Source organism: Molothrus ater, chromosome 5 (genome assembly GCF_012460135.2).
Source record: "Molothrus ater isolate BHLD 08-10-18 breed brown headed cowbird chromosome 5, BPBGC_Mater_1.1, whole genome shotgun sequence".
Lineage (NCBI taxonomy): Eukaryota > Metazoa > Chordata > Aves > Passeriformes > Icteridae > Molothrus > Molothrus ater.
The window spans coordinates 15,415,376-15,429,512 of NC_050482.2; the positions used below are offsets into that span (position 1 = coordinate 15,415,376).

The following is a 14,137-nucleotide window of genomic DNA, read 5'->3' on the forward strand; positions in this document are numbered from 1 at the left end:
TTTGTTTTAAACCTGTATAGGCTATATTTTAGGAGAAAAAAAAATTCTATTCTGTGATTTTCCATCTTTCCCTGTCTGTTCTGTAAGTTCAATTACATATTTGTTTAAGGCTCCAGTGGCTCAGTTTTCTTGGAGTATCAAAAACAATCACTTTCCTCTGTCCAAGGTTCTGCCTCATAACAGGACTAGAAAAATTACCTTTCTTGCCATTCTCTGGGCAACTGGTCCACATCAGAAAAAGGGCAAGATACCTATATACGATAACTCAGCTACAGACTTATGAAGTAACCCTTGCCATTGCTAGTCTCAGAGATGGCCTTCTCACAAACTTTGACAAGGGAGATGGTGCCTTAGTTCATTATATTTCCTTTCTCTTTGGAAAGAAATTTTCACTGTGTTACTAGAAACAGGCTAAAAATAAGTTTTAAAACATCTAAGACCATGGGAAACTTACAGGAATGGAAAATTCTCTTCCAGGAGCTGAGTTAATGATATACTCATTCTTCCCCAGGAGGCCACGAGTACCTATGATTATTGCCAGTGGTGTGGTAGTTAATCCAGCCAACATTTCCCCAGGAAAGCCCAGCTGCCTGAGAAATGTTAATATGCAGTAGGAAGCTGATACATGAGGGTTGGAGTATTGGCAGTGGAGTATTGGAAATGTCCCCTTTTCCCCTTCAGGTTTTTGTAGTCTCATGAGAATTCTAAATTTTCTTTATTAAATGGCAATTCTTTTTTTTTTTTTATTTTATTTTGAATATGAGAGAAACATAAACATATCAAAAACATGACAAAATATTAGAAAGAGATTGTGAATTTTTGAAAGCAGGAGAGCTTTTAATGATGATTTTGGTGTTTGCTCTCTTTGTTGCGTAACCACTGCATACTTACCCTGTGGGTCTTGACCAAAGCCCAGGAACTGATGAGAATTTCCCCCTTTGCCTTAAATTACCTTCATTTTTTTGTCGGCCTTCAGAGCTGCATAAAAGATGTGAGACAGTGGGTAAACTGGGCAAAAGAGCAGAGCTCCCTTTACATCACAAATAGAGGATTGAGAGTAAGCCCATGCAGCTGAGCCATGCAGCTGCAGCCGAGCTTTGTGAAGATTAGCATTGATGTCTGAGCCACCAGGCTCAGACCTAGAGGCCTGCATGACATATAAGGACACTGAGAGATACTGAAGACAGGAGTGTTTTGAGCCCAGTTTCTCTGCCTTGACTCATGCACATATGCCCCTGCTTCTGCTAGTGACTAGCAGTGTTAGAATAATATAATGGAATCGTAGATGGGTTTGTGTTAGAAGAGACCTTCAAACCAATCTTGTCCAGCCCCTCCTAGCATGGGCAGGGACACCAGACCAGCTTTCTCAAAACCCTATCCATCCTGGCCTTGAACACTTCCAGGCATGGGGCATCCGCAGCTTCTCTGGGCAGCCTGTTTCAGTGTTTCACCACCCTCACAGGAAAGAATTTCTTCCTTGTATCTAATATAAACCTGCTCTCTTGAAACCATTACCCTCTGTCCTATCACTCCATGCCCTTTTAAAAAGTCCCTCTCCAGGTTTCTTGTAGATCCTGTTCAGGAAGGCTGCTCTAAGGTCTTCCTAGAGACTTTCCTGGTATTGATCTTCCTTCTGCAGCCAGGAGCCCTAGGTATTACATTCTAACATGTAGGGAACCTATTTTAAACCAGTTTTTAAGGGCTTTCTTTTCTGTTTCACTTTCTAGAATAGGTGCCTGTTCATAGCTGTCCAAGCCCTTGACTTATGTAGGTATGAGAGGTGCCCTAAGCTGTTTAGTCCAGTAAGATATTAGGACCTTCCTGGGCTTAGCAGAATTTTGGGAGCTCACTATTGTCTTAGGTGATTTCATCTGCGCAAGTCCCAGTCTCAGAACCTCAGGCTTTTTGTCAGTGTAGTATTCAACCTCCTTATCTAAATTTTATAACCATGATTACATGGTTTGAAATTCTGGTTTAAGCCAGATGTCCTTCAAATCAATTTTCTGTAAAACATTTTATACTGAAGATTAATATGCAATTGTAAAATAATCAGTATTACTGAGGCAGAATACAAAATACTCGGAATAAGAATGAAGCATGAACCTATGATTCATGTGGTAGCATTTTCTCTCCTATCCCACCTTAAATTTATAGGGCTAATAATCAAGAACCACTGGGACATTAAGTGTGACTTTCCTCGGAAGCTTAGTGTCTTCTTCAAAGACATATAGGTCAAAGTTACTTTTTAGGAAGGCAATAGGAAATTACCTATAAATTAAGTTTTTTCTGATGTAGATCAGCGACACTGGAGTCTTTGTGTCTAAAGATCCAAACACAAGGATTGTAGCTGTAGTGGCACAGCAGGGCTGAGAGGCTAATGGGGTTTCAGGTACAGAGAAATTTTGATAATAACTGCAACCATCCAGGAAGTGCAATTAGGCAGGGAGATTGCTTGTTCATGGAGAAATATTTACAATAGTGCGTGCACCTAATTAAGCATGAAAAAAAAATTTTTGAGAATTTATTTTTTATTTTGAGAGACTTTTATAATATTTGCAACTCCATCTCTAAAAACAAATACAATGTTGTCTCGCTTTGAAAGACAGGTGTCTCCTAAGGAAGGCAGGAGCCTCCCTTGGAATGGAAAATGTAAACCCCTTCCCTCCAAATTATTATAAGTTTGAAATTAAGGGGCTCTTAGGCAAAGATATGAGAATAGCAATAACAGTTCCTTACTAGTATGTCTAACAAGCCAAACAAAACAACAGCAGCTACAGCATTAACAATGAACAGAGCCTAGAACCCACTAAGAGCCTGCAGTTCCGGGCACGGCCAGCAGGGGCGCTGCTGGCTGCCGGCAGGCGGGGCGGGTGCGGTGACTCCCCCGCGGCTGCAGGGGCGCTGTGGCGCGGGCTCGGGCAGCACGTGGTGGTGAGGGAAGGGATGGACGAGAGGCTTTGCCTCCCCAACCCTGGGGCAGCCGCTCCCATTGCCCCAGCAGGACTCTCGGAAGCAGCAAGATGGGCTGGCAGGATGTCTCAGCAGGCAGGGAGTGAAGGGCTACAGTGCAGCAAAAACTTAGCGCAGTGCTGGAAGAAGCAGCAGGGGCAGGGCAGCGGCGGCCCAGCTTCCCAGCAGGACAGGGAGAGGCGAGCTCTGGATCCTGGACAGATGGGGACAGGTCCTTCTTTTAGTGAGGTGGGTGTTAATAAGGTCCCAGTTCCGTGGCTGCTCTCATGAGCAGAGGCTCACGCCACGGCAGGAGAAGCAGCTCTGGGCTGGGCTCCAGCAGCAGCAGCGAATTCCCTTCCCCAAGCAGCAGCTCCAGCCATCCTTCTCCGAAGCCGAGAGGAAAAGCGCCAGCAGCTGCCCCAGCCCCGTCCTTTACCTGCCCAATTCCTGTGGTATCTCTCCCCTCGCAGAGAAACTCCAGATAAGAGATGTGCAACCAGATGTCCTCCTCCCCTGAGCTTGGCCACTCCTGTTTTTCTTAGGTACCTAATAATTAGTGTTTCCTAGCAGCTTTCGGGAAAAAATTCCCTAAAAGGAACAAAAGGAAGGAAACCTAACCCTCAACAAATGTATAAACATCTGACCTGCCCATTTCCTGCTGAGCTTCATGAGGCATTTTCAGATGGAAATTTTTTTTGCACCAAATGGGCTTTGCCAGCATCTCTGTGATATGGGATCAAAGACCAGGCAGCATCTAAACGATATTTTTGCTGTTAACTAAAATTTGTCATTGTGTAAAATAATATATTCTTAATTCAGCAAAGCAGAAATTTTCTTTCTTACTTACTGAATACATGACACCTGTACAGATATTTTGGATTATTGGACATAGAACTTGAAATTAATTATCGGTGTTTGCTCAGTCATCTCCCCTCTGCAAGGACACATGCCTGTGTGCAAACAATTATTTGTGGCTATGTGCTAACCTCAAATCAGTGCAGGTACAGCACTTCAGCTTTTCCTCTTCCCAAATATTTTGGTGTTTTCACCCCTAAATGTGTAGAAATATGAAGAGACTTGAATTGTGATATATATGATTTTACTGCGGTTTGTATCATTCCCAGGCATCTCTGATCGTTCCCTGGCGGAAAAGACACTGTGCCCTGACTCCAAGACTTACCTTGGGGACCACTACAACACACACTCTCTCTTTGGCTGGTCCCAGACAGAACCAACTTTCAAGTAAGTTTTCAAAATATTTCTCATTAGATTCCAGGTGATTAAAATGCATTTTGAAAGCCATTGATGTTACTTGGAAAATCTGTAATAGTATTTAATAAGAAACAGACCCATGTCTTGTTTCATTGTTTGCCATTTAGTAAGAAGTTTCAAGAAGAAAGAACCTTGGAACAAGGAACAGAATCCTTTCTAATTTTACTTTTCTCATCTAAATCAGGGTGTATGTATAGGGCCTAACTTTACAGCTGCTGCTTCTGTATATCTAGAACAAGATGCTCCTATGCTCTGTTAGAGCTTCTCATGAGCACTGGCAGCAGAAGCAGCCTTGTGTGGTGTCAGGGGTATTTATCTGTCCTTCACTATTGTGGTAGAGGAGCTTCTGTCACTGTCAGTGGAGAATCCAAACTGTGTAGGTCCCCTGGCTGCTTGTGGAGTTGCCTCTGGTTCCTGGCAGGCAGCATTTTGCAGATTGGCTTGGGGCTCAGTTGGTTCAGGAGGTTAGAGCTGCATTGCAGCACAGTTACTGTCAGCTATTGTAAAACTCATTTTGCAGCTGGGAAGCACTCAAAGCCAGCTTACGCAGGCAGGGCTGTTGCTGTGGAAAGCTGGCTGTGGATTAAATGAAATTTGCAGATCATGGCTTTTCCAGCAGGGATTGAGCTAAAACACTGGGAAATTTCATACCACAATGGAAGAGCCAAAGCAGGGGTCCAGTTGTGGCCTGTTTCAGCATTTAGCACTCATTTTCAGAAGCTGGATTCTGATAGCATCCAGAGGGCATGGTTAAGTGAGCCTAATTCTGGTGTTGATGCGTTTGTATTTTATATGCCAAGTCGAGGGCAAGGGAAGCCCTGGGAAAAAACAGAAGTAGTTTGCCAGCTCTTATGGGCCTGGCTGAAGCACATTCCTGCTTTGAGAGAAAGAACAGGAAGCCCTTGAACCCTGGACTTCTTAACATGGTTTTTGGGCCCCTATTCCCAGTCTTTGAAGAGATCCTCCCAACAAACTTATTTTGCTTGGCCAAATGTGGAGAAGACTACCAAAAGTATATGCAGGAGTTGATTTTGCTGCAAAGCTGGGAGACTTTGCTGAAGTATTTTTTGTACGTATTCATTTGGGTTTCTCAAATAGATTTCCTTTCAAGGCTGGTTGTATATCCTTTCTGCATTCACTCTTCACAAAGAATATATTAAATGAAATTACTGACAGGAATATTTAGCACCCAGCATCAATTGCAGGGTATTGGATGAAAATGAATGACAATTTCATAATCATATAAAAACACAATTCTAAGAATTATTCTAAAGCAGACAGAGAATAGGAGATGTGTCATCTGGCCTCTGTCAAATGGTTTGAATTTGAATACATAAACTAGCAGCAATCAGTTTGTGCATAGCTTAATGCCAAGAGTTATTTTCACATGATATTCTGTAAATAATTTAAATCAACAAATGCATTTGACAACATTAGGACCTGCTCTGCAATGGTTTGTGAAAGACTGAAATTATTCAATAAATTACTTGTTACAAATTGTTTTTGCAGCTCTGGATCATAGTTGAGTTGATCTGATATTGCCCTTATTAGCACCTGTATTTGCAAATGGAGCCAAAGGCAGCCAGAGGAGAGCACTCCTGCTCAAGACATCCATGAAAAGCTCCAAAATAACATTTATATGAAGCACATGGAGTCTTGTGCAGTTATTGGCCCAACAGTGCACCTGCAAACCGGAACCAGCAGGTCCCTCACAGTTAAAGAACTGCACTTCTTGCTGCATATGGCCCCTAAGGTCAATACATTCAGCTTTCTTCCATGAAAGCTGCTGGGTGTTTTTGCTTCAGAAGCAAGTGTTGAAACACTAAAATCTCTGTGCCATTACAGAGCCAAGAGCAAACACTGGGCCATGATGAATACAGGTGAAAGAACTCTTGATGAAATCTCATTAAGAAAAGGGAGAAAGAAGCAGATAGTGAACAACATGATTAATATTTCATGCTAGAATTTCCAAGAGAATCTAAATTGTGTTGCCCAAATCATATTAAAGAAGAGTTGAATTTGAGTTCCTGCAATATAAAATACTGCAATTTACAATTATGTACAAAGAGTGTCCTATTCTGAGGAATTTTGTAATAGATTTGTTTGTAAGGCACATCCTCTTGATTTTCTGGTGACACAGCAAAATTATTTTCAAAAAGCAAAGATAAATTCATTGTACTACTAAATCTGTAATGAAACATCATATATCAAAAAAGACAGGAAACCAGAGAAAACACTACAAGGATGGGGTGGCATTTTGAATGATTACAGGTTTGTTTTCTATATTGGTTGCTTATTTTTTATAAGATGTTTAGATATACTTTTGATATTTTATTGTGGTTTTGGTTTTTTGGTTTTTAATTCCTGGATATTGGAACTTTATTTACCAATACAAATCTCTAAATAAATCCTGTTGAAAAAAATACATATTATATTCTCTTTTAGGAACTAATTGGACACTTAAGTAAATATACTAGTATAGAAAGGAAATTATGGTTTGAATTTTCATTTTGAGACACTGCTGAGAATAAATTAAACACAAATTATTATTTAGGAAGATTAAAATACCTGAGAGAAATTGTTTAGTGAATCAGATAGATTTTTGTTTGTTGTTTGTTTTGTTTTGGCCACTGTGTAAATCTTCCTTTTATTTGCAGTTTTGCAGCCACATTTGCATGTGAGTAGGGATCACAATAATAATTGTTTCATGGTGATACCCTTTCAGATAAAATTGTGCCTGAACGCCCAGGCTGATTTGAAGATGTTTTGGTTGCCATTCCTGTTTTTGATGATCTTGTTGCGTTTCTCTGCAGTGTTGTCAAGCAGGCTACTGGAAAGCGGCCGTTCGTCTTGAGCCGGTCCACGTTCGTTGGCAGTGGCAAGCACACCGCTCACTGGCTTGGTGACAACTTCTCTCTGTGGAAGGACCTGCGCCGCTCCGTCATTGGAATCATGGAATTCAACCTCTTTGGCATTCCCTATGTAAGTCTGGCATCCTCTAGGCAGGTGCTGGCTTATACACTGTATCACTTCAAATTAGCTCAAATGTTCTCTGAAACAAGCTGCTTGAGATGGCCAGCAGTAACAGCCCCCACAGCCTAAGGAACTGCAGATTAAAAGGCTAAATGTCAGTCTTGGCTGCTGAAGGGAAACAAAAACAGCACTGCACGATTCAGACTGACTTAATGTATGCCATCCAAAACTGATCTTTTTGTATTATGTACTCTAGGATTTCAAATTATGTACTCTAGGAGTAGGGCTCCTTTATATATTTCTGGGTTTGCAAGTTGGGATGGAGAATTTGTAGAATTATTGAAATACAGTCAGATCTTCCACAGTGAACTTAGTGCTCTAGGAGACAGTAAACCTCAGTCACAGAAAAATTTGTATCATTATAGAGCATTCTTGTAAAATAGTTAGAAACACGGATTTATTTCCAAAAATTGTTTTTATTAGCAAATTTCTGTAGTCTCTCTTTTGGGGCCTCCGTCATAAACACAATTTAATTTTCACAAACACAATCACAAACACAATTTAATTTTTCCTTAGATTGGTGCTGATATCTGTGGGTTTAACTACAACACTACCTATGAACTCTGCCTGCGCTGGATGCAGCTTGGCTCTTTCTATCCATTTTCCCGAAACCACAATTCAGAGGGAAACATGGTAAGTAAACAAAGTTACATAAAAGCTGTAGCCTATGATTACAATTATGTGGACAGTGATTTGTGTTGCTTTCACCAAAATTAACCTGCCATTCTTGGGTAAACTGGAGCAGTAGGTGAAAAAGAGTGCGGCACTGAGAGCAGGAATTAACAGTGAAATGTAATTTTTTCCCATCCATAATATAAAGATAACATAAAAACACCGGTCTTCTCACGCTGTTGGTAAAATTAATCTGTTTCATTTTTACCTACTGAAACCCAGGTTTTATTTAAGAGCCAGTGAGTGTTGGGATATCTTCTTACTCCCTTGATTGCTGCAACTTTTGTTTCAATACTTCTGTAATTATAGTAAGTATTGCAGGGAGGGGAGAGAGATTATTATACACCATGCTTGCTGTTTAAAAGCAAGTTACAAACATGTGAGAATTCCAGGGAGAGGCACCAACAGTGACATCATTATCAGCCAAGCAGCAGCCAAGACCAGAAAAGGCTAATGAGCCATGAGATGAATGAAAAAGTGCAGCCTTAGTCCAGTTCCATGCCCTGGTTTCAACACCATAAAAGTCCTTTAAAGACTTGTTGCAAACAGAAAGAAGTATCAGGTCATTTCTAGCTATGAAGTTTGAAGGTCTTGCAGCCTTTGTAATTATTCTGTATTTATCTGCAACCATGATGAAATGGTTCTGCTTGTTCAAGAAGTATTTGGGTTTTTTTACTTCTGTAAACTGATCTGTGCAATGCTGGAGCTCAGGTTATTTGCTAACCTTCAGTTTCTTTGAAGTTGCATCATCAAAATGCTGCAACATTTACACTCCCAGGGAGACCTTTGTCTCTCCATGAAAGTATTATGGATGTTCAGCACCTGGGCAAATGCAGGAATAATAAACCGTAGTACTATCATTAAGAGGCTCAGGAATTAGCCTGTAGATCCCTGAGGTATTTCTTTGTAGGAGAAGAAATGTCTGTGAGGCATTATCTGTTGATGTTGAGAAATATTTTCCATTTGCCTCTCCACTAAAGTTAGAGGTGTACATATATATATGTATATGTGTGTGTGTGTGTGTGTGTGTGTGTGTGTGTATATTTATATGGTTGCTTGGCCCTTTGAGCATGCAAACAGAGTCTGACCTGGGTGAGTGGATATATCAATCTCATATGTACAGTTTAATAAACAAGAAGAGAGCAATGGGTGTATATGATGGGTGCTGCAACTGAGAGATATATTTGGTTTTATTGGATTACTTAGATCCATTTAAAATATTGTGTTCACGGAAAGAGATGAACAGGCATTTTGGGTGACTCAACATCACCTAAGAAGTCTGACTGGTTTTTTGTGAAATTAAGCAGTGTTTGTACAGTGTCAGAACACTGGTAAAAATATAGTGCAATTTTTGAAATAATAGATGGATGCTCTGAAGCTCAGAGCCAGCAGGGAGTATTCTTAGTGAGTAATTCTGATATAAACATAATAATGGTGAAATTTTACTTAAATATTGAATTTAATTAACATTAGGTTAGTGTTAACATAAAATCTTAAATACCCACTTTACCTAATTCATTGGGTATTTCAAACAGGTGAATTAATATTTTTCTTGTCTGAAAAGCACTAGATAATATAAACAGCTTTGTTACTTCTGTTACTTTTGCATTTCATTGTCCTTGGAATTCATCATATAGTCTTCAGCTTCAATGAGAAAATTGAGTACTCTGGGAAGATTTCATGAAGGAGAAAGGGAGCCATGTGATTTGTAAGCTGGCTGTTTAGCACTGGAGAGGTTGACAGGAGAAATTAAAGGAGATGTAGCTCTTTCCCATATCAGCACGCCCTTGGCTGCATGCTCTGCCTGCTGTCCCATGGGAGAGTCAAGGTTGTGCTGGAGTAGGACCACAACCAGCCAGTGAACACAGACAGGCTGCTCCAACCTGCCCCCTTGATGGTGGCACCGAGTGCGTGCCCTGTCCCACAGCAGAGCATTGCTGGCACTGAGGAGCTGAGGGGCACTGCTGATGTGGGGGTGCACTGTCAGTCAGGGCATCCTAAAATGGGGCACACAGGAGGAGAAGTCAAGCTTCTTGAATGGATGAAATGTTTTCTGTACCACACACAGTGACTTTGGTCACCTGTTGGCTTCAGCAGGGTTATGAGTTTATTCTTTTACCTAGACTTGCCTTTATATTTGTGGCCAATGTAATTAGGCTTTTGACTTTGATCTGCAGATTATCAGTCTTCCCTTTTTTGTGTGTTTCATCTCCTTTGTCTGAGAGGGCTTGCATCTCCAGGATAAATTAATTTCTAGATGCCGGGTATCTGTTCCTGAGCACAGGCATGGAGCCCCAGCTTCCCTCTCCTCACAAGCTTAGGGGTGGTTGCAGAGGGCTCACATACATTGTGGTGGGGCCTGATCTTTTAGAACTCACTGGAATTTTTCAAGTTAAGAATTTTATACAAATGTTGGTTCGGGAATAATGAATGTTGTTCTTAATATATCTTGCAGTTTGCAAATGAGTGCTTTTTCTTATTTAAACAGTCGCTTCCATAGCATCATGCTAGCCACAGCTCTCCTTATGCTGCACACAGCTTCTCTGCTGAGTTTGTTTCAATGCTTAGTACAAATCTAAGCTTTTCCTGGACAGGAACAAGACCCAGCCGTGTTTGGAGATGAATTTGCCAAGATATCTCGTGCTACTCTTCGGATCAGATACTCCCTGCTGCCGTACTTGTACACCCTGTTCTACGAGTCTCACGTTCACGGAGGCACCGTGGTGCGCTCACTGATGCACGAGTGAGTTTGGAGTCTCTTTTTCGTTCTAATTTGCTCACAAAGTCGTTGAGCTCTTATGTATGCAATGGCTGATATCCTTAGAGAATATTCACAGTATTATTATTGCATACTCTCTTTTAAAAGAACAGTTGAACAGTTAATCAAGTTATATGCACAAAGATAACTCTTAATATATGTAATTAATTTCCATTAATATATAACCTGTATTTGTTTCCAGTGGGGTGAAAAAGACAAACTTAAGAAAGAAGAGTTCTGAAAATTTTTAGTCTTAGGCAAATATATAGTTCTTTTTTATTTCAAAAATGAGAGTCTCATACCTGTATTTACTGTATTTGAATGAAATCAATGAAATCTGTATTCTGATCCAGAATGCTAAAAGGCCTCATACGGAGAGACCAATGATCCATAGCATTTGGGGTTTTTTTTCCAATTTAGCATTTGGATCTGCATGCTATCTATGCAACCCACATCTGTGTCCACAAATTACACAGAGAAAACAGAGATAGAGATGTTGGAGTGTAGAAGCAGGTGCAAAACTGAGATTAATAAATGCAGACTGAAAAGCCACTTTGAAAATTAAACTCAGATTTTTGGAACAACTAATTTTTTCTTTTTTGTAAGAAGCAGGAATCCAGCTGAGGTTTAGTTTCCCTGTCCTAATCTTCTAATCAGTTTTATACCTGCTTTTGGTTAGTTTTCTACTTCAGAATGCTTTATGCAAAGACTTGAGCAAAAGGAGTGTAAACAATACATATGAAAGCCTGAAGCTCTGCCACAATTTCATTTCATTGGTGCAGGCTATGTCATAGACTGTGTAATGTTCTTTTCTTTCCACTTTAGCTTAAAAACATTCTGGTTAAAGGGTAAGGCATTTTTTTCAAATTAAACTGAGGTTACACCAAAGTGCAGACCATTCAAGTATGGAAAGGATACTTGAAAAATATCTGTTTTGCTTACTCAGCATAATGGTTAACTGATAAATTTTAAAAGAAGTATCCTTCCTCTTTCTACTTGGCAATGTCATTTTACTGGATAAAATTAGGGAGCATTTTATAGGTACTCATAATTTGCCATTGGTAATACGCTATTTAAAGTATTTATTTTAGGTCTTTTTTCATATATGGTTTCATATAATGTAGTTTGTGTTAATATTGGAAATGCCCAAGTTAGTTTTGGCATTAATGTTAGCTAATCTCTGCTAATACAGAATCGCTCTAGTGTCATTAAAGCTGCCTTTCTGACCATTACCAGCATACCTGTAGTCTATGTGGGCCATGTCCACATTGGCAGATTTCCAAATTTGCTTTGATTAGAGTTATAAATCAGTCTCAGATGCACCAGCAGAGGCTTTTGTCAGATGAAACTGAGCTGAGAGGTTCACTACAGACACTGATGGGAGCTCAGTCAGCAGGACCAGAGTTTACTGGATTACTAGGAAATAAAACCTCTCAAATGCATGTAAGTAGGGTAGGCATCAGGAGATGTTTCCCTCCTCAGTGCCCCTGCTGGCATCCTAGCCCCATCACTTGTTAATGTTGCTATAGCTAGATCCTAAAATGAGTTAAAAGTGATTCTTACTACCAGTAGTTAATTCTGGTTACTATTATTCACTGCTATTACTTAATGTGTATTGCTTACTATTTCTAAGTAATATTAAGTGGTTTAGTAGTAGGTTTGCCCAAGCAGAGAAAGTGACCCAGATGCTAACAGGAGGAGAAATGTGGGGTTTTGAGAAGGAGAACTGAAACAGAATTTTCAGTGTATGGATGATGGAAGTTTACATCACCCTTGCCTCTTACTTGTAAAAAATACAAAGAAAAACGAAAACCTCCTGCATTAGTGAAGTTCTTATGAGTTCAGAGTCCTCACCATGAAAACAACTATACCTAGGCAGGGAGTCTCCAAGCAATAGCTGGTTCATGTGGACATTTCATTCCATTTGGAAAATTTAGGGGCTCGTTTCAAGTAACAAACAAGAACAACATCCCAGTAGATTCTATTAAATGTACTCGATGCCTCGGAGGCTTTAACTCCATAAAGCAGAGGTATTGATACCTCAGGTGTCCAAAAAGGACTGTGAGATGGTAATCCATTAGTGAAGGGAAAGATGTGTTTAATGGCTAACCAGGGGGGAAATATGACAGAAAAGAGGCCAGCATCTAACCAGAAGAAGCAGTAGATGGAATTCAAAACCTTTCCTAGATGACAGCATGCTTTAATGGCTTATAGTTTCAAAATAGGAAAGTTTATTTTTTTGCTGAATTTGTGCTAGTGGTTGCTATAATTGCAAGAGAAAATTGTGCTGAGTTAAAGGGTGAGAATCATCTTTCCATGTGATGGAAAATATGATTGATTCTTCTTTATTCATAATTTCTTGATCAGCTTTTTGTCCTGCAATCTCCCACAACAAAATGTATTTTATTACTATTACAATTTTATTACAGTTGAATTGAAAATACAGAGAGCCTATTGAGATGACAAGAAAAACTCATGTTTTATATTTCAAAAACTTTAAGACAAGGTAATTCATCAAAAACCATAATCTGCTTTAAACATTTAAAAGTATTATGTCACAATGCAATAATGACCAAGATTAAGGTGTCCAAAAGAGCTACTGTTCTGGACAGAAAAAAAATTCTGAACAAATTGAGGTTTCTTTCAAGCAGAGCCCAAGACATGCCTTCAAGAGCATTTTTTCTTAAGTTCCATGTACTCCCCTAAGTTTGCAATATTTTAGAAATCTGAGCACTCAATAGGTGTCTTTTTATTGCCAAGTTATCTTTACTTATTTGGGGGGATTTCTGTAAGCCTGGGCTGGGTGCAGTGTGTGCCTTTGCCTCGAGCAGGCAGGGTGTGGAGCAGGGCACTGACACTGAACCACTCTGCTCCAGCCAGTGTTCAACAGAGACCTGGCTTTAGACAGGGGCAGCTGCAAAGCCCATGAAACAGACACAGTAAAGGAATTTTTAAACAGAGAGTTTATACATCCTTAGAGAAGAATATGTAAATATGCAATAGGCAGTGTGAATTTGTCAAAAATGCGTGAAAAGCAGACCAGTTACCATCTCTGACAAGGCAGCAGGGCTGTTGGAGGGGCAGAGAGGCAGAGGAGTAGTAGAAGTCAGGAAGTAGAAGGTACTTTGATTTTAGGAGGATTTGAGAGGTGGATTTTTTGTGTATGTGATGTTCTTACAAGAACTGGGATCCATTAATTATTTCCTCAGGAAGAGACTTACAGCTGATTGAAAACCTATTTAAATTGTCAAGGATTTTATGCTGGAGGAAAGGAGGTTCCTGAGTTGGGAAGGATCTGTCTTCTTTGCCAGGTGCTATTCAATATTTTCATTAGCTAATGCACAGTGGAATAGAGATCTCTTCCCAAGAGAAGGCAAGTGATGCCAGGCAAACAGGACTGTGAGCATTCTGGAGAACAGGATCAGAATCCAAAACAAGTTTAGTGCATTG

At 40.1% G+C, this 14,137-nt stretch overlaps 1 protein-coding gene across 1 annotated transcript in view; it reads left to right on the top strand.

Annotated features, from left to right (window-relative positions):
- The window catches only part of LOC118697739 (sucrase-isomaltase, intestinal-like), a 42,519-nt gene that overhangs the window by 27,710 nt on the left and 672 nt on the right, over window positions 1–14,137 (top strand). The window contains exons 10-13 of the mRNA XM_054514844.1: window positions 4,077–4,194; window positions 7,038–7,206; window positions 7,774–7,890; window positions 10,524–10,672. Coding sequence (XP_054370819.1) covers window positions 4,077–4,194; window positions 7,038–7,206; window positions 7,774–7,890; window positions 10,524–10,672 — 553 coding nt within the window. The remainder of the gene's footprint in view (window positions 1–4,076; window positions 4,195–7,037; window positions 7,207–7,773; window positions 7,891–10,523; window positions 10,673–14,137) is intronic.